The following is a 25,168-nucleotide window of genomic DNA, read 5'->3' on the forward strand; positions in this document are numbered from 1 at the left end:
CATTTATATATATATATATATATATATATATATATATATATATATATATATATATATATATATATATACAGTTACTCTTTAATTCATTTTTGCTATTAAAAATCTATCACGTAAAAACACTACCGAATAATTTAATCCAAATACATATAAGATTTTTCCACGGTCTATATATCCCGGAATAAAAGCCAATTTGCCCATTAAAAAGATGCAAAAGAAGGCATCAAGCTAACAAAATTGTAAATTTATAAAAAAATCCACTTTTATCAGTCAACGAAAAATAACACTCCATTCTGGGCCATTCTATTATTATTCATTGAAATTTCCTTAAAATTCCCTACAAACTGTTAAATAACTAAGAGATCGACATTCAAGCTTCCACAGCGGGATGATAACTTTAACCAACCCCACAAACGGACTCTTTCGGACAATTTCGCATTAAAATAATATTCATTTCAATGTTCACAAACGCCGAGCCGACCGTGTCAATAATCACTTGTTAGCAATACAAGTGGAACAAGGTTGTGTAGCGCGCTAGGAGAGGTTTTTAAATTTACTATTTGCGTTCGAGTACAGAAATATTTATTCACTTTCTTATTGTCTATATGTTATAACGTCTACCCCTCACTGGAAAACCTAGTTTATGCTAGAATTAAAGACGTTTTAACGGATTTTAAACGCGATTTATTCATTATATTATTTCCCGACCCGACGTTTCGAACACTTTACAGCACCGAACTCTAGTCAGTCAGTCTCCCCGTGACGTTACAAAGTTTTTAATTTCTAAATGTATAATACTCGCGTAAAATCTAACAATCAAACGAAAGGCAGTATCAGTTTATACTAGTTGTAACCCGCGGCGTTACTCGCGTGGTAGCCGGGTAATAGCTAATCCGGACTATAATCAATGTTTATATGTTAAATATAAACATTGATTCGCGATAATAGTCCATCCATACAATATATCCATACAAATTGATTAATGATCCTCAATAGATACGTGGCGTGTCCTTTAGGCCCATGATAGACAAACCGAAAGAGTAGTAGAAATTCGATTGCTGAGGCGGGATCATGGCGGACGGGAGGCTAGGTGTTGATACAGTTATATTCCTGAGATTACCGCGTTCTCAGTTCCCAACTCTTCAGCTCAATGTTATAATTAATATACAGTGGTAATCTCAGGAACCGGCCCGATTGACGGATATGTATGTGATCCCTTAGTGTTGCCCGCTCTTAAGGATTGAATGGCGTGGGTGAGGAAGAGAAAAAAGCCTCCGATTCTTATGTATTCGTCCGGTATTATGTCTATATCTATATTATTATATATCTTTTCTAAACATATCTATACCAATTAAAACAATTAATGGACGTATCTGATAGTTCCCAGATATCTATTTGTTCAGTGATACATTGTTATATTTCGCGATGGTGTGTTTACTCAGCACATTCTTCGAAGCGGGGATGGGATGCGGGTGGTCCGCCGGTTCGATGCCTTTGCATTTCGAGTTGTTTGTTTTCTATACAAAAATATAAACAAAAAAAAAAACAACAAGCAATAATAGCGAAGAACGTTCTAATGAAATTAATACGAGGTCACTTATTTAGGATTCAATTTTTCAATCCTCGGCTAAAATTAGTCTAATAAAGTATTACTTATACAGTATTGTCGTGGTATTACACACAATATTAAAAATTCAATCTGTAGATTGTTTGATATGGTTATTTAATGCGATGTGAAATAAGTTTATAAAATATTAGTGCGATTAATGTTACAGTGCCAGATTTAGCTGAGATTTAATTGATATCAATTAGGAATGGCTAATTAATTATAGATTTTTATATGGTATTTTGTTTCTTAATTAAGTACATTATTATTTGTAGATGGGATTTTTATAAAACAAACGATTCCACAACATCGTTAAGCGATAAAGTACAACAGAATCACAAACGCTTGTTCATATTATATTTCCATTAAAACATTCATAATCATAAACCTTTCTAATATAGGAAGTAATAATTTCCTCAATAAAAGTTGAACTATGCGCACGCGCTTTATCGGTCTTCACCCCCGTGAAAATATTGCCGTCTTCCTCTAACGCACCGGTGCCACCACTCTCTGTCTCACTCGCCGCCGCGTTGCTTAGCAACGGTCTTGTTTGCACAATGGTTGAATGATCGATATAGTAAACTCTAGGTCTCCTGCGAATCTGAACTTGGGAGCAAATTTGTAGTGATTTTATATGTTCGTCGTTCGGTCTGGAATTACTGAACATATTTCGAAAAAAATTCTGCTTTTAGCTTATTCTATGACTGCCTATGTATATGGTATATATTACCGGCTACCTTATCAATTTGATGACTAGGTCCCTGTATCCAGACCAAGACTTTTAATTATTCATTAATACCATCGTTGATCATAGAACGCACACTAAACTGGATGGCGCAAGCACAAGCCCGGATATTATACGTATGAAATCACGTGCACCATCCATAGAACATAGCTCTAAGAATTCCGTCTTAACTATGTAGCAATTTTAATTATCATTTAACATAGTGCGATAGCATTCACCACTGCAAAAACGACTCTATTGCGCAACTGTTAATTAATATTCCCTTAAGACATTTTCTTCACTTATAGCCCAATTAAAAGAACATATTATCATCCAACTTGCCACACTAAAATCGACTAAATCACGCAATATTTTCGAGTGATTTTCACTCACAGCATAGTACACCATTAGCATCACAAACTGTGAACATTCGGAAGGACCTACCACAAGCGAACAGACAAAAGGTGAGATTACATCTACATACTAACACGACGCGGTTCATATTCAAACAGGCAAGTCGGTTTTGAATCACAAGTCAAATATTTAAATTACAATAAGAAACTCTACTAGGTATAGCAACCTACGGGTTAGCTGAGGTTACCTTACGAAACTATATTAGCATTTTAAATTTTACTTTCAGTAAGTGCGGATGTGACGCGCGCGCTTGTTTGCCAACCGTTTCGCTAGCTGAATCTCTTTGACGGTAATAATTTAGCTACCTTACATTTTATCAGAACATCATCGAAAACGAACCAGCCAGAACTATAGATCGCTTAATAGCAGGGTTTATCACTATTGACGCGTTCATTTGTTTTTCTTTTTCAAGAGACAAATCATTATTGCTTCATTGCACAAACATACAAATAAACTTGTAATATAACCCACTGATTATTTCTCAATACTTTATATGGAAATAACCGAATTCAGAACCTACTGAGAGCGTTGGTATTATTAGTTTTCAGTCATCAAACTATCGCCATAGAAATGTAAACATTACAATAAAACCAAATGACTGTTTTTGGATTCCGTTTTCAAAATTGTTTGACGTTTGACAGTTGAACGACGTTGACGCATCGCATGCCCAACGCGGCAAAATTTAAGCACTTTCTACACATTCGACGCCGCTACAAGCATAGTACACACAGACGCATATTTCACACACGTGGTGAAAAACACTTGTCGAAAAACAATCCTCTTATACTATATAGAGTAATTTATATAACAAAATAGTGGGATATATAAAAAATATACATGTCTATTTTACAAAGCATCTATGTCTCCTCTTTGTAGCCATCAGGTAAGACATGATTAAATGTATCAACTTTGTGACGGCATCAGTTATCCCCATTATACTCTGATTGGAATGCTGATATACTATCTATTATCCAGCACAATAACACAAGTCCTCAAGAACTTTAGCCCTCACATACCCTCGCATATAAACAACCAGCTGCGCCCCGCGGTTTCACCCGCTCGAGTCCGTATCCCGAAGGAATATCGGGATAAAAAGTTGCCTATATGTTATTCTAGTAGTCCAGCTGCCTATATACCAAATTTCATTGCAATCGGGTCAGTAGTTTTTGCGTGAAAGAGCAATAAACACAAACATATCCTTACAAACTTTCGCATTCATAATATTATAGTAGGATATACAGAGTACACTCCAGCCCTCCACCGCCTCACATTGACCATATAAACCGAACAAATACGAGCGCACTATCTCAAAGAATTCGTGTCTCGCAGGCAACGTCCCGAGTCAACACATCTGAATAAACACATCTGTTTACAATGGCCCGACTGATAGCGTGAGGTTATTTTCAGTTTGCTCTTTAATTCATTATGGTTATTAGTGATGGTAACACTACGTGACCTTTGGGCGCGCTGTACGAAACGACACGTATCCTGGACGTTTTTTAAAGCTCTGTTCTACGTTCAAATTTTAAAAAAGTGAAGTTGAAAGAAGGAAGATTATCAGTTGCGGTTTATGTGACATCACACGCCAGACACGTCATTTCCGAAATATTTTCTTCGCGGAAGTCAGAGTAGTGCTAGACCTAAGTTACTTTCCGTTAGTCTACATGAGGAATTAATTCTTTCAGTCCTGTTCACAACAGTACCAGAGTTTCGGTCAATTATCAAACGCAATATCGAATAATTTATTACTGAAGAAATAATTAATGTCTTTATTTTGCCAAAGGTTACAAATCCACAATAATATAAAATGACTAAAAATTTGAATTTTAGGAGCTATCCGTAATGGGATAAAATAACACAGGCTGTAGATTGGATATATTAAGCCTTTTTAACCGACTTTCCCAAAGACGTAGCATGTTCTTAATAGCTCGATAACTCCGTGGGTTTTCAAAACCCTTGCGTGATTATTTTTTATGTTTGATAGGACCATTTCGTCGTTTTGTCCCGTTTTATCTAGAGTCGTACCTCTTATACAAAAAAAAACACCTCACAAAGATCCAACAAACACACTATTCATACATTACGCCCTCACGACCCACTTAGCGCATGGAAAAACGAGCTTAATTTTCGCACTGCTACGTCACATATTACAATACCAAATTGCTGAACAAAAGAAAATTCGTCGACGGTGAAGAAAAAAAAAAAAACTGTTACAAAACAGTCAATAACTCGGTCACCGTATCGACAAGCGGGGCGATTTTAAAATTATAATCGTCTACATTTTAAATTATAATAGTTTTTGTGTTTATCGCATTAACATATAATACGGGTCACGCCGGGTGACCCCGCTAGCTGTGACGTGTGCGGAATATAAAGTCGGTGCCCGCATCGGGGGCTGGCTCAGCGGTCGTAACCCAGCATTCAACCCCTTATCCTTACTACATCTCACAATCTGAGGCTTGCACACAAACGTTCAAATCAATAAAAAAAAGAACCCGCAACTTGTGCCTTTAGGTAGGTTTGGTATCTACATTTTAAAACTTTCTATTTATAATTCACTAGCTGCGCCCCGCGGTTTCACCCGCGTAAGTCGGTATCCCGTAGGAATATCAGTTGCCTATGCGTTATTCCAGTTGACCAGATGTCTATGTAGCAAATTTCATTGCAATCGGATCAGTAGTTTTTGCGTGAGAAAGTAACAAACATACAAACATACATACATACCTCATACTTACAAACTTTCGTGTTTAAAATATTAGTAGGAAATCAAACTTAGATATTACTAAAAAAATGCTATGTCCTACCCCTTTTGCTTTTAGTAGTTTCTCAGTAAAATGTACCATAACATGATTATATAGATTATAGGCTAGTGTTTGGTTAAAATATAAAAATGTATTAACAACTGGCCTTTCGACAGCGGCTTCGTCCGCACAGTCAAAAAAAAAAAATATCCCATGAAAACCAGCCCGTGTCACTTTCTAGCCGCCCAACATATCTCTAGACACAACAATCGATCCATAAACCATTGCGACGTGAGATACGAACAAACAAACACACTTTCGTTTTTATAATATTATAATAGCTTATAATAAACACTAGTAGGTACAGCTGTATTCTAGAACAGTTGTCACCCGCAATTTCGTCTGCGTGATCAGAGAAAATTGTAAAACAACCTCACCATTCTCTAGCCTTCTATCTCCAGGCATCCTATCCCGAAATATTATAATCCTACTATCCTACTATCCTACTAATATCATAAATGCGAAAGTTTGTAAGGATGCGTGTGTGTTTGTTTCTCTTTCACGCAAAGACTACTGAATCGATTGCAATGAAATTTAGTACGTAGACAGCTGGACAACTGGAATGACATATAGGCAACTTTTTATCCCGATATTCCTACGGGATACGAACTTACGCGCGTGAAACCGCCGGGCGCAGCTAGTATCAATATATTTCGATCCATAATTGGGAACTTTCTTTGAGCATGCGGGCGGAGCCGCGACGAACAGCTAGTATACGCCATTAGTACGAATTCCGTAAGGTGCTTAGCGCAGTAGCCGGCATATATCCTTACAACGGTGTAAAGTGTCTGTCCGTTTCTCACGGACTCAGCTGATGTTACGATTGTCGTCGAATTCCTATATTATTGCGCTATTTTTGTCTCGCGTCTCATATTACAATGTATCTTCAAACTGTACTTTTCAATATTGATAAATTGTTCTTTCTTTCTTTCTTTCTTTCTAAATATGACTTTTTACGTGTGGTTTAAAATTATCTATTCGCAGTACATTTGCATAATTTTTGATATGAATGAATTTCATATGTCCATCGATGTTATCGCATCGTGTTTAACTGACAACGAAGATTTATTTCGGCCCAACTATACAAAATTTTATTTAACATAAACTGACAAACTGACTAGTTTAATTATTATTGTTATAGAATCGAGTTTCGACTCTGTATAAATATATAAACTGGCCGTTCGCCCCAGCTTTGCCCGTGGTACATATATAGCCTACCCGGCCACGCGTTGCTGTGTAAATTTATGGTTAATTATAAATTATTGGCATAATATAATCGAAATAAAAACTATCCTATATCTTAAGTTGGACCGAATTACACATAAAATGTCAAATTTCATCAAAATCGGTCGAGTTGGTGAAGAGTTCATTGGGAACATACATTATGACACTGAATTTTTATATATTACTTACGAACATGTATTTTGAAATATTAGAACATATATATAATATCTGTCAAGTCTATAAGGTAAACCGATGTGCTCGCATAGACAGATTAATTATTGAAGTTACATTCCGAAAGAAGTTTTAACAATAAGAGCAACAAACTAACTCACATCCTTACAAACTTTCGCATTTATAATATGAGTAGGATAGTAGGATTAATCTTCGGTTAGGTTGACTTTCAAGGGCTGTTTTTAGTCGCCTGATGATAAGCGCTACCACCGAACAAATGAAGATTTGGAGAGGCGCAAGGTCGATTGCGGACCTAACGCCTCTATAAATAGATTGCCGATTTAAAACTGGAAAGCGATTAAGAATAGATTGACGAGAGAAATAAAGGAAGGGACTGGGAAAAAAAGGGCCGCCTTCGGCTTGATTTTTCGATACTAAGTTTTGAATCCAAAATCCGGCCAAATGCCATAGGAGAGGCCTACGTCTAGCAGTGGACAGACAAAGCCTGAGAAGAAAAAGAAGAAGTTTTGAATCTTATCCGTTCTATATCACATTAAACGACCATTTCAAAAATGTAATCTAATAGCTCATTTCTGTCTCTCTGTCTCCCCTCATCAACATTCTACAGATGACATTTTCATATTGTTGCGTAATACTTTCGAGAACGGTTAAGCTAAGAAAGTTTTAGCAAGGATTGAAAATCCCTTCTAGGAAATCAAATTAAACGAAATCGCTAAATAAGTAGGTTATCACTATATATCTGAAATTGTATTTTCATTAATCGGGCACTTCCGGGAACATTTATCTTATGAATTTAAGATAACGCTACAAACTAAAGTGTTTTTATCTGTCCATTATATCGTAAATATACAACTCATTGTGAAATGCCTGTGGCTAAATTATAATTTAAAAAATAACGAACGTTAATTTAGTTATCTACAATTGAGATTTATTCTTCGATGTAGAAAAAATATTTAAAAATATATGTGAATGTATAAATATACTAGCTGACCCGGCAAACACTGTTCTGCCTTATTGTTATTATTTCGGGGTATGAAGAATAGATGTTGGCCGTGTCTCAGACCTACTAAATTTTAGTAAAATTTAGTACACCGAATGAGTAGAAGAAATTCGATTGTTGAGGTGGAATAGCCGAGTGGTCAGTGGCCCGAAAAGACGCAGGTTCGAATCCCACTGAACAATTTAAATAAGCTAATGTAAGATGTTTTAACGCTTTATAATAAATAGTGAATACGATTAAAAAAAGTTGTTATAAAGATAGTATTTTTGCTTCTGTAATTTTAACTAATTGCGTTCATGAAAACATAAACTATTAAACATTGAAAGCAACATCAATTATATGAATCATCAATTATATAAAACCTTTTCAGTGCACGCCAATATAAATTTCAGCAAACCGAGCGTCACTATCGCCTTCTGAACCTGTTTCCCGCCATTTACGTGCGCCATCTTGTTTTTTATCAGCCTTTTAATTGAGGGGTAGATAATACAGCCAATACTCACAAGTAGGTATTGTGTTTCGTCGCAAATTAATTTATATCCGTAGAACATTTTCAATTGAACAATTCAATATTTTCAATAGTTTTTTAATGCGACACAATAACTGTCTGTTCAAATTAATTTACTTAAAAAATGATTAAGGTTCCAATTTAGGCGCGTATTTTCAGTTAATTAGACATTTAATCAATGTAACATTTAGTATACACGCATTATTTTAATATATATAAATAACGTGTCACGTTGTTTGTCCGCGATGGACTCCTAAACTACTCAACCGATTGTAACCAAATTTGCACACCATGTGCAGTTTCATCCAACTTAAAAGATATATACATAGTACGAGTAAATATTATTATATATAATAGATAGTTCATATTATTTTAATTACGATATAAGACTACCAGGGCGGAGCCGGGGCGTGCAGCTAGTGTATAATGTATATACAGACCAGCTATTTACGTTCAATATCGTCAAGAAAAAATAGGGTTGTTACTTTAAGACACAAGCAGTTTGTACAAATTTCCATTGATTTAAAAGCTTGTTACAATACCTACCTACCTTTTCTTTCCTACTCATTATATATTATATATGTATATCTAAAAATACTCCCAAATGCAACCTATATATAAGTGACAGTTCGGAACAATGGAGCAAGCCATTCCACAGATAAAAAAAGCACAGATAAGGATATAACGGTGTCCCGTAATTTTACAGCCACGCTTTGTTATCTACGGTGAGTGCTCTATGCTCTATTTGCTTTAACGCGGGCCATAGATTAAAAACTTTTTGGTGTTAAACGAAATTTCTAGCACTTTCTACAGTGAAGCAGACAATAGCGGAGTTTTTGTTGTCACCTGTATTTCCAGTGACAGTACATTTGGCGATCGTGTTACGTACGAATAATGACCTAAAACTTCTATTAATGTCAGATTTCTTTCATCTTGAAAAACTTAAAACTAATAATAAATTCAAAAAGGTACACAACTTTTCGTATTTAAATAAAAAATTAAGTATGGAAATTGTGTTTTATTCGAATGAAGCCAATTAACGATATATCAAGCTGCTTATGTATAGTCGTGTTTCAACATTTCGCATATAAAATGAAAGTATAAAATGAAAGAGATGATTTGCTTATTAACAATAAGGTACCGTGTAAAAATAATATACTGTTTTCTCAAGGGATAATGAGAAAAGAATTAATATTTTTATTTATTGTGGGAGTCGAGCACGCTTCGGCACGAATTGGGCCAGCTCGCACCGGGGAAGTACCACACCCCCACAGAAAACCGGCGTGAAATAGTGGCATGCCACTGTGTTTCGTACGGTGAGTGGGGGAGCCGGAGGCCTATTTCCTTTTCCTCACCCGTCCCAGTCCATTCCTTCTTTCCTGTCATGAATTCGTTCCTTTTCCCTTACCCACTAAAAGCGGGCAGCGCATTCGCAGAGGCACTACCTTTGCGAATGTTCATGGGCGGTGATAATCGTTTACCATCAGGCGAACCACCAGCTCAGTTGCCCGCTATGACATAAAAAAAAAAAAAAAAAAATATTTATCCTAGCCTACGAATGTGTTTGTATGTTTGTTATTTGTTTCTTTATGTACAATCAACTGAACGTATAAGATGTAATTATAATATGAGTGTTATAAAAAAAATTAAACTAACGTCAAATTTATATAACCCCATAAACTTAAAAAACAGAGAGCATCGCACAAATTCCTAATGGCAATAATTATTATTATTAGTCAATAAAAAAAAACTATTCACCCGTCACGACTGTGTTATCTGTGGTTTATAGCGATAGTCAAATATTCCCGCCTTTTTAATTACTGCCAATTCGTGACATCGTTAAAAAATCCACATAACCAACCAGAGTAGCTGTTTTGTAAGCGACAATTTAAATGTTTTTGAAATAATATCGTTACAATGAAAATTTAAAAAAAGGATTATTCTAAAGGTGAATGACATTTCCCCGCGTCAAATAAAACAAATAAAATAGAAAATTCCATCGCATATAAAGTTATTTAAACGATCTCATACAGAAGGCGTTACTCCATCATCGAAAACGAATAGAATTATGCATGCTGCTTGTAACTATAAAATATACGCGATTTTAAACCATACGCCGTTACAGCGAAAGGTTAAATTGGTGTAACGTAATAAAACGTTTGGAATTTCACCAATGTCACACGATTTAAATCCTAACGCCTAAAGTATAGGATTCAAATTCGAACGTTACCTATTATTTGATCAGGTGCCTTGATTATAACATCTGATACAATAATACTTATGTGCAATATCAATACATTTCTTTAAAAATGTAGGAGTGTTTAAAATTATACGGCGCTATACAAAGAAAATTTATCGTACGTCATCAAAAATGTACTTTACTGTGATACAATAAATACTGAATTCCCAGACAAACTATAATGTATGGGCAAAAAATATGTAATGAAGGTAATCCAAATAGTCTTTTAAAAATCACTGAGATTATTGGCAAGAAAGAAAAGACATAACATGACTGGTATATGCTATTTCCGTTACCCTATATAATAATCTGTGAGACGCGTAGATAAAGTATGTACATAATTTTAGTCAGAACGTTTCCATAGTGAATCGTCAAATTACGAGTGTGGATTTTACATAACGAAGCAAACAAAAACTATCATAATATTAGTAGAACAGTAGAATACAGAACCTTCCCCCCACCCCACTTCCCCAAATAACAAATTAAGTACATCGCTAATTGCCAATATCAGCCAAGTCATTATATTACTTCAACTTCCCAAACACCCTTCAATCACGTCCAGTGACATTGAAAACGCATTTAACAATTATTAAAAACAAACGAATAAAAACACAACTGGCTGTTAGCACGCAATACCATTGTGTAGATGCGGCTTAAAAAAGAGGACACAATTTTAATTGTCTATGGTCTTTGCGCAGAAATGGCGGGATTTTTACGCTGTGCCATCGATTCGCAGATAAAATATAGCCTTGATAAGTTATAACATATATTGCGAAGCGACAAAATGTGTGAAGTGCAATATGATATGGAAATACGAATTTATAAAATTGGTCATATTTAAAAGTACTTTGACTATATGCTGATGTAACAATTTTTCAAGATGAAGTAAATTTTTTAATGATAAGAAATAAAATTCGAAGGAGAAAATCTCAGAAGGCAAGTTTGAGAATAGATAACTTTATGTACTTATTTATTAACTGTTGAGCCCTCTTTACAAAAAGGGTTTATTGTATTAGACAAAAAATGTCGATTGATGCTATATATATGCAGGTAGGTACATTTAATTTTAATAAATTAACAATATGTGCCAATACGCCAATTCGCACTTGGCCAGCGTAGTCGATTATAGCCTGAACCCTCATAGGAGGCCTGTGTCCCAGCAGTGGGAACTATATTACACAAGAACATTACACCGTACTAAATATTAAGCAAAATCCTATACCTCGCAGCAAAACTTTCAACATATCATATTCCACAATTCATTAATTACTGTCCTTAAAACTCTACATGCCGATAATACTAAAATCGTGAAAAAAACCTTTATAGGCCTATAAAATCTAAGTCCCCGCGATTGCATGAAGAATCGTGCAAACTTCTAGAATTTATAACATTTTTATTGACACAAGGCGACTATTTGACTGAAGTCGTGATAATAAAACGTAAAAGAAACAACGTAGGTACCCGATATAGCTATTTTATACGATATTATTTTATAGAAAGTAGGAATAAATATATCGCCACCAAAACGCAGTTGCAGAAACACATGAATATACTGTTAACAACAACATTATAAAGCTGAAGTTGTTCGTTTGCTTGTACGCTCTGATCTTAGAAACTAGTGGTTCTTATTGAAAAATTATTTTCTTGCTGGATAGTCCATTGATCGAGGGATGATTAAGCTATAATAAGAACATGTACGACAGGGGTGATAACGCGGGGCATAGCTAGTTAATTATCACGTATATTGCATCAATGGATACTTGATAAACAATGCCATGGAATCCCCTCATCAAGGAAAATGTACCTTCTTTAATTTATTAACTTAATAATTTATAATACATCATGATTCATGACTATTGAGAGTTTGCTAGTATGTTTAAGTGATAGTTTTATTTACAGAATTATATTTTTATTTGATAGATATTATATACAAATTTTAATAGCCTTTTTTTTAATTCTTTGGAAAAGGTCATAGTGCGAGTACATATGAAGACAACGGTTGAATTGGACCATTTTTTATTTTAAATGTATGTGTTACTACAGAACAGCGGTCAGGTGCGAGCCGGAATTGCGAAGCTAAGGTTACAATAAGCTAAAGAGCAATTGCAATAAAATTGGTGAGCCTTCCTTTCCTTTTCTCTCTTTAGTCAAAATTGGGTGAAATTGGAATACCGGAACAAAATTCGTACTAAAATATTTTTTGGTACGAAAATACAATAAATTCACCTGAGACTAAGTCGTTTGTAATTGACTTGTACAATCACAAATGGAAGTAGTCAGGATGTAAAACATTTTTTTTATTATCATGTTAAGAAGAAATAGAACTGTCCTTTTGAAGCAGGAAGTGCCTATAGGAATCCTTTAACTTCTCTCGAAATATACAGATTTCTTTGTATATTTCATGCAAATTGGTGGCTTAGAATTTGTATAATACTAGTAGTTCATAGGATCAGAAGTTCTACAGAATATGAATCTTATAAGATATGAGAATAAATGTTTGTACATAAATAGCTGTTAGCTGCAGGTTGTGAAATGTTATTTTTATTAGTAATGGTTGCCTATAATTGTGACAGCACTGAGTCTTTGTTTGTAATTTTTATAAAACTTTCCATTCATGTTACCCGTGTGTGTCATGTTGGTGATCCTTAATGTAAGAAATAAAGAAATAAATAATTGTGGATTTACACATGCCTTCTGCGACTGACGAGTTTATTTCTTTAAAATAAATGATTTATAATAAACTAGCTTTTGTCCGCGGCTTCGCACGCGTTAATTCGGAATAGTTTAATAGATGATATTATACATATAAATCTATCTATCTTGAATCACTCTATATATTAAAATAAAAGCTCACCAAAATCCGTTGCGTATCTTTACATTTAAGCATACATAGGGACATAGGGAAAGAGAAAGCGACTTTGTTTTATATTATGTAGTGATGCATGTGTGGATAAGGCAGTGGTGACTCAGAGCGAAAATTCGGTGGTTCCAGATCGCACGAGCGTGCAAGAAATAAATAGACTTTTCGATGTGCATATAATTGAAATCACTACTGATCAAAAAACGGTGAAGAAAGACATCGTGAGGAAACCGACGTGTGACATCTGCTAACCCGCACTTGGCCCGCGTGTTGGATTATGGCCTGAACCCTCATAAGCCTGCTTTGGGAACATTTATGGGCCCATGATTCTGATGATGATGGTTAAATGTACAAATGATGCTTCTGTATCGACGAGGGAACCATCAAGGATGCCACATTCAACTCTGAGGCCGGCTTATTAAAATAATTTATTTCAAACCCACAAATTTACAGCGTATTTTATTTTATTACACCACAACATTGTTTCAACGATTACCACGGTACCTTGACATCCATAATACACATTAACCTTAACAATTATGATTTTGAAAGCCCTATTTTATTCTTGAGGTCTTTCTGTTAGAAAATATTAGAAATAAATTGCAAAATCATTGAATTTGAAAGTATACTTTTTTTGTTATTTCGCATTTCACAATACGATAATTTTATACGAGTGATGATTTTCAGACTACTGTTACAAGTTATTTGACTAGTTATTTTGGTATTCTTAATTGTGTGTGCAGTGTTTTTGTGTCCACTTTCCAAAGGACACTGTTCTTATAGGTTTTTTTTGTAGATTTATAATAGTTTTAAATGTTCAAATAAAATCAAGACACCAAAAAAATACATTTTTTCCCAAGACGATAATACGCGAGGATGAATGAATCAATGAATGATCGCTATTCGATGAAATTTGTCACACATCAAAGTCTGCTTTGCATTTATGGTCTTATACTTAATTTCTACGTAAGTACAATGCAAGCGACGACGCGGGCTAAAGTTTGCTGAAAGAAACATTCATATCAATAACTTTTTTCTTTTTACGTATTGTTAGGAACGTAATACTAAACTTTCATTATTATACTTAATTTTCGATATAAAATTCAGCGATGCGGAATAGTAAGTAGACAATATATACATATTAAGCTTTTTAGTAATATTTCTCTCGCAGCCGAGCGTGAATGTTAGATTTTTTCCATTTTCCTCGTGACTTATTTAACCATTCTGCTGCTTAATTTTCCCTATAGTATTGTGGTAATATTGTAATAATTTTGTGAAAATATATTTTCATTCAAAACAATCATGCTTTATGGCTATGGTTCTTACACATAATGAGATACATTAGAATTAATTAAGCATCCGAGCGTCGTTATAAACTATAAAATATCAAGACATTTTCCAACTCTAGACCGAGAATTTCACAATTAACAGCAACAAGCATAGATAATCCATTGACTAACGTTGCTATTATTTACAATTGTTGTGCCAATGATGTCATATTACAAACAACGTGACTCAGTTGAGAAAGAAGCGAAAAAATATTAAATAAAAATCCTACACCACCTATGCATCCGAGCCATCGCTAATCAACGTGTAAACTTGCAAGAAATTCCAAAAAAAAAAAGGTTAAGAAAACTCACCAAAGTTTGCGTACGGATATCCTACCCGCAAACAGAGCCCCGATAACCTTATTTGAACTACGCCGGCACTCAAATATTCAAAAATCAAACGCGGCGCTTTCTCTGCGACCCGGGAGACGTCCGCGCGCGGTGACGTCTAAACGAATACTGACTTGCGAGGCGGCGCCTGCGCCAATTCAAGTTTGAACTCCACGCCTTCGCGCACACATGCGCACGCGTGTGTGTAACGAAACCTTCATGAAAATGCAACACGTTCGACGAACAAAGGTGCGAGATATTATCGCCTGTCAAAGTTCATTACGTCCTGGGCGATCAATAATAAGTCAAAATTAATGCGAGCCACTTTGTTTTTTTGAAACGGTAGCTCCGTAACAAGTGGACGTTTCCGTGATTAATTGAGACACATTTAACTTGACGTTATGTGCAATGATGAAAAGATTACAGTTATAAGGTTTTTGTTCAAATTGCATACAATTATGTCAGGTACTCGAATTATATATTCAATATTATTATTTTCATTTAAATACATATTGAATATTTCACACAAATAGTTTAAGTGTTTATATTTGGTATTAAATATGTCATGAAATAAAAATAAAAAGATCTCTTCATAGATCTTGCAAGAAACGCTTCAAATAGTTTCAACAACAAAAACGTTAATTCATTTAACTGGACGTATTTTAGAATGGTATTTAATGTTTATAAATTACAAGTAACCACTCCAATTACTAAAATGGGACCGAATACCAACTTTTTTTCTATAAAACACATAAGAATCACGTCAATCGGTTAAAAACCCACGGAATTATGGTGTAACAAAAAAAATAATAATAAATAAACGAAGGAGGTTCTCCTTCGTCTTTGGAAACTCGGTTTAAAATTAATCCCGATTTTTTTCCATCAATATTATGCTAATATCAAAGGGCCAGGATGCAATAACACTTTGAATATATGCAAATAAAGCGGATGGACGATCTTTGAACTAAGTTAAATGCTAATTAGTATACTAAAGCTTAATGATTTAAACGAGTATTGAATTAAGGTTAAAAGTGTGCATGTTTGTTTATATCAAATAACAAAAAACAGTTAAATATATAAATTTGGCCCAGCAAGCGAGAAGCGTTAGTACGGTTTGGCAAAAATATATATTTTTCTATGCTTCAAAAGTAAAATGCATTTAAATGCTGTAATACTAAAAATTACAGTTAAATATGGTCTCTTTCACACACATACCGACATTTAAACAAAACAAATTATTTGCTCGAATCAATGAGACAACATTTGTATCGCATAAGATATATCGGTTCGAGTAAACCCGCATAAAGAATCGATAACTTACCTACATGCGTGAACCGTAACATTGTTAACTAACTCGCGTTCGATTTAAACGGGTTTTAATCAGTTAAATCAATGTTTTTTAGAACAACAAGAGAATTTTCGGCACAGACTTGAATACTGTAACCAGAAGACAATAATAATATATAATACATAATATATATATTAAAAATAATAATGAAGTTTATATAGATGTTGCATATAGATGTTTGAAGAATGATGTATCATTTAATTACAGAATTATCCTCTCTATTAGGCCTTCCGTCGGCACAGTGCAAAGAAATTCCCAATGGCCATGGGATATTTAACTGTAGTAAAAATAGTCTCCCAACTCACTGGGACTCTCACTACTTTCCCAAACACAAAATTCATTTTATATAATCGCTCCGTTGCTACGTGAAAGAAGGACAAAAAACACACTGTCACATTTATATTATTTGTAAGGATATACCAAATCTTCGAAGTTTTATCCTGATTTTTAGTCGCGGAATGACATATGTAGTTACATACATTTATTATATAAATTTACCGCGTTAAAAACCCGTTAAAATATTTTTCAATTTGATTAATTCATACAATACTATATTCTACAGAACTCAAATGTTAAGCGAAAAAATAAAAAATATTAACTATTTAAATCGAAAACGCTCAGTTGCGACCCTGTCCGTATTCTATTTACTACATCCATAACGAAATTATTTAATCCCGCCGATCCTGATCAGGATAATAAGATAAACTCATGAAATTATTGTATTGCCATCGATCCTTGATAAGTCTAAAAGCGTCTCCTTAATTAAACACACAGATGAAGCCAGTTAGAGCGTGTCACAAACAGTAGGTACGTACCGTCCGCCGGCCGGGGTCCCTCAGAACAAAGCTAGCTCAATCTAATCAATAGCTTTTATATCGCGAGTTTATCATACGCAAACCGATCAATACATTTATCTCATAATATCGACCAATCAGATGTTTCAGCAATGTTGTACACCCTAAGTGAAAAGCTAGCCCTTTGTTTGATTTGAAACTAGACTTCATACCCGCCTTTGTTCTATTTGAATCAATCCATCCTGTATATATATAGTCTACACTAAAAATTGTACGGTGAGCAGTTTGTTTGACTGCGAAAATCTCAGGAACTACTGAACCTATCTTAGAAATACTTTCACCATTGGATATACAGTACGTGATCCTCGAGTTCCTCATATTATACATTACTTACACCTATTTTTAAATACAAAATTAAGAAAATCGGTCAAGTGCGAGTCACCCTCGCGACACTATGCGTTTCATGCCAATAAGGTAAAGGACAACTCCAAACCACCACGGGCGAGTCCGGGACCGATTCGATAAATGTAAATAGTTTCACCTTAATCGATCCAGGCGCATTGACAAACGTTCATGGTACATGGTACATATCTAATATAAATATTGTGTAAATAATAGTAATCTCGTCGCATGTCGCAGGAAACTAGTCAGTCGTTTAATTAAGAGCCTGGTCACTTTATTAAATGACGTCGTTTGATCTACCCGAATGGTCAGTGGTATTGTAGCAGAACACTGGGCCAAACGAGGCTTAAATATATCACAATTTTAGATAAGCTAACAAAATATACATCTACATAATGCTACTAATTTTTTAATTGAAATAAGATTCATAATCACGTGTAATCATAGATGCATAAATAGATTTATAAATGAAATACTAATTTATATAGACAACACTAGACAGATTCAATGAAGGCTAGAACGATCATCCTACCTTTAATTGTATCGTTCGGCCTAAACACAGGCATTATGTAGCGATAGGGAAAAGGAAAAAAAAAAAGACCTTTCTACATTCCTTATAAATATTGTTAAGTGACAGGAAGCAATTTATATTTATCACCAACTATTATAGCTAACAAATGGAAAGTATCTACTAATAATGTTTCGTTAACTATTGAAAAGGTAAGCTCATTGTAGACGAATATTAATGAAATAGATAATTCCTAAAAATTCGTTCAACCGCCATTTATTGATTTTTCTATTTATTAACCTCAAATAATACTACTGAATTTATGAACTCGATAAACTCTTTAGAGATGTGTTAAAAGATTTTTAGTTTCTTTCATGCAAAACTACTAAATCGATTTTGATGAAATTGACATGTTTACGTTACGATTAAAACCCGTTATTCGTAGAACCGCGTTTTGCTCAGATAAAACAAGTTGTAACTTAATGCCTTTAACACTATGTCTAGTCGAGAAAGCGTGGTCTTCGCAAGCGAGACAGTTTGTAATGTAGATTCACGTTACTCACGAAAAACGGATTTTTACTGTAATTATAAGTCATGTCTAGTTCAATCCACATAGAACGCGAAAACACTGCTAAGCATAAAGCTATTAATATATAACAAAAAAGACATATAATCCAGTAAGATAGTCGAAATAATAACAGAATATATGACAACTTACCTCGGATTGCAAAGAAGCCTGGAGTTCTTCGTTTATCTTCTTAAGAGAAGCAATCTAGAACAAAAATATAATACATTATAAAATTATCTATAACTATACAAATGCAATCTTACATCAACATATACTCACATATCTCTTCCCTATCCTGCTAGGAGGATTCCTACTAATATTATAAATGCGAAACTTTTTAAGGATGTGTGTGTGTTTGTTGCTCTTTCACGCAAAAACTACTGAACCAATTGCAATGAAATTTGGTACGTAGATAGCTGGCCAACTGCAATAACATATAGGCAACTTTTTATCCCGACATTCCTACGGGATACTGACTTACGCGGGTGAAACCGCGAGGAGCTGCTAGTATCTCATAAACCTCTTCTTGAATCACTTTACCTATAAAATCTATCTATTTACTTTATATTTATATGAATGGGTATTTTAATATCGCTATCAAATTATTTTAAAACATCTTTTAAATAGAAAAACGTAAAAGTTAAAATTGCTTAAGACATTATGTTTTTAAATTAACTATAGCCAGTAACGTTATCGCCATTTTCTTTTAAATTAGTACCACCGGAAATAGAATTTGAATCCTGAAATTATGCTACAAATTAAAAAAAAAGTGTCCCTAAATTATAATGTGGCAACCCCATTTTTAACTCAAAATACACACAGCTAACTTATGCCAATACATTCCACTCTGACCTATTGGCTGCTCGCATTTGCATTCCAAATTTAAAATTCAAAACGCTCACGTGCGATTGGTCGACGTTTTTTATTAAAATCGATGACAAAACTCTTTTCACGTAGAACTCGTTTACGAATAAGTAATGTGCTCAATAATTAATTAATTGTTAATAGATAGCAACTCGTATACAATGGAAACTTATAAATTATTTTTTGTACCTGATAAAACAGTCGCTTTGTAGGAGGTAGGTACCTACCTAGTGTTTTTTCATGTAACTAAAAATTTGTGAATTTCATTAAAAAAAAAGACTTTATTAAACACTAGCGGTCCGCCCCGGCTTCCTTAATAAATGGGCTATCTAACAATGATAAAAAATTTCAACAAACAAACAAACAAACTCTTCAGCTTCATTATATTAGTATAGATTAATTCAAAATATAAATCGAATAGAACATTGTACGTTGGAACATTGCAAATGAACAAAATAATATTCAGAGAATCTGAATTAGACATCTATGAATGGTAGTTTTTTACTATGTTTTGCTATGAATCTGTGCCAGTGACGTATGACGTTACCTGTGAAACGTCAGGTAGACGGAAGAGATGGCGCCAAAATGCATAATTTAACATAATATTGCCATTTATTTCAAATCCCATTTCAAGCGTTGTTCCATATTTTTTCTACGGATTGATATAAATAACGCAATTAAAATTGAATGATATAAATGTCTCTGTTTTATTATGATAAAAAAAACTTATACATTTAAATCTCTTTGATATTTTTTGTGTACGCAAATATTGAATTCAATTGGGATATGGAAATGGAATTTTATGAAATTAGGTATACGGTTGATTCCAATTTCGTATGTGTTGATAATATTATATTCTAGTCTATGGCCAGTCTCTGTCTGATATATTGAAAGTTGCACCTTACCATGCATAAATTAAGCGTCAGAATGTTTTAGTATAAAATTGGAATTATTAATTAGATCACAGGTTACTGCCAAACGTGTCCCATCACCGTGCAAAAGCAGCAAAATGGATTTGATTAGTTTATAATCTTGATATGTAAACATTGACACTATGTAGGTATGCCGTCCCGATTGCCGAAACTAATGCCAGGTAATTAGATGGTTTATGATACATATTTTTTATATTAAACGTACATACGGTGAATAAATGTAACAAACTGAAACCCCCGATCACAACACCCCTTTTCGGAAAGTAGTTCAATAAAACCACAATGACATCATACAGGGAGAACTATTTTTAACGCAATATATAAGTACATCAACCAGTTAAAGCTCTGTTATCAGCGATAAGGTAAACAAGCGAGATAAAGAGTATCTACCCCACGCTAACGGCTATTCTAAAATACATGCATGCTGTTATGCTCCGTGGCATATGCCAGACTGGCGGCCCCGCAGCTCCGCTTTTTTGGGGATAATTCAAACCCGAACATATAATATGTACTAAAAATTAGGCTCGTAGTGTAAATAATATTAGATTTACTAACTTTTTACGATAATTTCTTAAATCGTGACAATTAAAAAAGAAAATTGTTAAAAGAATTATAATTCCTCTTCTCCTTGGCTTCATCGAAATTATAGTTACGAGGACTACCTCATAATAAACTGTATATTCACTGTACCCGCGATGATATGTGCGTGGCATACAATATGACGCAGTTTCCCCGTGAAGTTAACCGATCTTTTCACTGGTGTACCCGGTATGGTCTTAGCGTGATGTTATAGCTGCCTCTAGCATTCGACTAGTATACAAAAAGTAATATGTAAATATACTAAAATAATGCAAATCAGTACTATGTTTTTTAATCTGTGCCAAACATGCAAAAAAGTTGACTTTAAAATATAAAAAAAAAACAAATACTTTATGGTGAAGAGTATTAATTGAGGATGATGTATTAACTCAGTGGAAACCTCCCTAAATATTAAAGTGGGGTCGATAAAAATAAATGGCGGCTTTACCCTATATGAGAGGTATCGTTGGTTAAGTGTTTTAAGTTTTAGTTTCCATTTAAAGATTTATTTTCAAAATTTAAAAAAAAAATACTTTAGTTGCATCTATAAAATATTCTTGGTGAAGGTTAAAAATGATAACAGTAATTATTTTAAAAACAATAACCATTAAAATTAAAGTTTTCGATAACGTCAGATATAACTAATACTTTATTTAGGGGTGGATTTTCTTATGATAAATTATTGGGAAAATCTTCTAAGATGCTTTTTATTATAATATAATTATAGAATCAAAATAGCAATAAAAAGTTCAATACGCTTAAAAATAGTAAGAAATTGGCAAAATCTTGCGCTAAGCGAGCGAGCGAGATTAAATCCGATTATTAGTGTCCATTTTTATTTTAATAATGAATTTCCATTAAAAATATACATTCTTTACTCTTTAACACAAATTCGAGATCAGTGCCAAAAAAATCGACTATCCTACTAATATTATAAATGCGAAAGTTTGTAATTATGTGTGTGTGTGTGTGTGTTTGTTACTCTTTCACGTAGAAAGTACTGAACCGATTGCGACGAAATTTGGTACGTAGACAGCTGGACAACTGAAATAACATAACATAACTTTTTATCCCGATATCCCTTCGGGATACGGATTTACGCGGGTGAAACCGCGGGGCGCAGCTAGTATATTATATGTGTGTTAAAAACTAAAATATATGATACTTATTTTTGAATACTAGTTATATTTGAAAGAGGTAAAATTTCTAACTTTGTATAGGGGGCAATCTTAAGACATTTGATAATTAAATTTCTTTCATTATTGCTTTTGCCCAGGGCTTTGCTCATAGGAAGGGAAATTAGTAATTATAGCGCCATCTATCGGAATTTATTGGAGTGATTAAAACATCCATCCATAATTTATTTTTCGTTAGGAATTTAACTGTAATATAATTTCACTGTGGTTAAAAGCTTATGTCACTGTCCAAAACAAAATTTATATCATACAATGTCATTGACACACACCATTGCGACTTGAAAGATAAACAAACAAACAAACACATTTTCGCATTTACACATTCTAGTAGTTAGTGTAGTAAAGATTTATAGAAGCAAATATAAACACACAAATATCTATCACAAATCAAAAACGAAACATAGGATGAAAGATCCGGCACTATTATTATCCCTAAACACTAAAAGTAATTACTTAAAGAATTATAAGCTTATAAGTAGATACATGGAATCTTAATTTGGACAACAAAACATATCTGTATATTTGAAACCAGCCTCTCGGCTACCTGTGATACCAAAAATCTAGGCGCTGCCACGTTTTGGCAAAAAAAATGTGGGTTCAAATTCAGCCTCATTATAAATTTTTATTTTTCATATCATCTCATTCTTATAAAGTATTTCAATGCTATAAAACTAAAAATTTAATATCTATATACTTGTTGTACTTAATGTGTAATTGCTTGCTAGGCTTCAATGTGCAGTAACATTATAATTAATAACTACTTCATTTGACTAGTTGCATTAAAACAAAAACTGTTAATGTGGGAGTTGAGCATGCTTTGGCACAAAATGGGAGAGCTCGAACTGGGAAAGTACCACAATCTCGCAAAAGACTGGTGTGAAATAGTATGCTACTTAGTTTTGTATGGTGAGTGCGGGAAGCGGAGGCCCCATTTCTTTTCCCCTCCCATCCCTTCCCCTTACCTTTCTTTCTTTCAAGTCGTCAATCTTTTACCCCTAAAGGCGGTCAATGCATACACAGACTATCTCTGCAAGTGTTTATGGGCAATGGTAATCACTTACCATCAGGCGAACCACAACCTCAGTTGCTCGCTATGACATAAAAAAACAACCTCATATATTATATGGAGAGGGTACTGGTAATATAGCATCATGCTATAACAATAGCAAACATTAATTAGATGAATTACACTAATTAGAACTTACATGTTACCAGAGACATATCAACTCCCACAAAATTATTGGCACATGTTGGAAATCATAACACAAAATATGAAAATTTTTATCAATACATTTTATAGGCTTGTTAGTAAAATATGTAATTCTATATACAAGTGATAATCTGAGTTTAATAAAAATGTTTGTGTTAGAATCATAGAGTATCAAATGTAAATAACAAAAAAAATCTAATTCCTTAGAAAGGGATGAGCTAAAACCATATGCCTTAAAACGTAATGCTTTAAATTTGATTTGATGAGAAAAAAAACCCAAGATATTAATTTGTCTCATAATTTCTTTTCCTCACTCATATGTTTAGAATACCAAGTGCTGATTATAAGTTAAAATAAGTTTACTAATTAGAAACACTTATAGTAATATCACCTTATCTTCAAATATATATCATTGATCTGTTATCTTAATTGGGTATATTTAAGGAAATTAAACATAGATAATTTTGATTTCTCAGTGAAATAAAGTTATCATTCCATGCTACTCAACATATGTATACTTTTTCTACATAAATAGGCTTATATTACCGTCTAAGCTGAGAAACACCAGTAAAAATATGTTAGTTGGTAGAAAAATAATTACGAAAACATAACCTTCATTGAAAACTGTCAACACCAGACCACAAATGCCAATCAGATCCTACGCAATGTCTTACAGCATTTATATCAATAAAACTTACCTCTAGCTCTTGATTTTGGCATTTTTCTTCGAGTTCCTTCGTCAAAGTATCAGTTCGAGAAGGTTCCTCATCATTATTTACTGCTACGCCTTCAGTTAACACTTCTGAAGCGAAATTTGTGATCTGCCCTTTTAAACTACTTAAACTTTGATTTAAGTTAAGCCACGACATAATTTCAACCGGTATTTGAATCACATATCACATACAAGTCTATGTCGTTGATATTTTGTGGATAGATCGATGTAAACAATAAATAAATTGCATTATTTAGCAATTGACAATATGATGACCAGTTGGCAAAACAATTTCTGATAAAATTTTGACAATCAATCTTTGACATTGACGTATTATGGACTTCATTTCAATATAATGCTAACTACCTGCTTAAAATTTGAAACTGAGACCTTCACCAATTTTATTTATTATAATAATCGTCATATTCTTAATCATATTGTTTGTTACTCTTTCAAAAACTACTGAACCGATTGCAATGAAATTTGGTACGTAGATAGCTGGATAACACGAACAACACATAGTCAACGTTTTATCCTGTTATTCCTACGAAATACAGACTAACGCGGGTGAAACACTTTGGGTGTTGCGAAAACATTGCAAAATCATACGTCACCTACTTGAGAATCTTAAAATGGCAAATTCAAAGAATTTTGCATAGGGATTGTACTCGATATTCTGTAAAACCAACTAACGTAATGTAACACTTTACTACACAAAGGCACGAATACGGAATATACGATGTTTTCTTCTTTTGTAAGTGTTAAGTAGCCTTCATCTTTTTTTTCTTTTAAGTTTCAATTTAAATTGATAGTAAGAAGAGATTTTAATCAA

At 33.7% G+C, this 25,168-nt stretch overlaps 1 protein-coding gene across 1 annotated transcript in view; it reads right to left on the bottom strand.

The window, feature by feature from the left end:
* The window catches only part of LOC119835980 (thyroid receptor-interacting protein 11-like), a 45,654-nt gene extending 21,027 nt beyond the window's left edge, over positions 1-24,627 (bottom strand). The window contains exons 1-2 of the mRNA XM_038361114.1: positions 24,323-24,627; positions 18,994-19,047 (exon numbers count right to left, since the gene is read on the bottom strand). Of these exons, the coding sequence (XP_038217042.1) occupies positions 18,994-19,047; positions 24,323-24,493 (225 nt within the window). The 5' untranslated portion in view covers positions 24,494-24,627. The remainder of the gene's footprint in view (positions 1-18,993; positions 19,048-24,322) is intronic.
* Positions 24,628-25,168: the final 541 nt, after the last annotated feature.

This window comes from Zerene cesonia, chromosome 22, assembly GCF_012273895.1.
Source record: "Zerene cesonia ecotype Mississippi chromosome 22, Zerene_cesonia_1.1, whole genome shotgun sequence".
In the NCBI taxonomy this organism is placed as follows: domain Eukaryota; kingdom Metazoa; phylum Arthropoda; class Insecta; order Lepidoptera; family Pieridae; genus Zerene; species Zerene cesonia.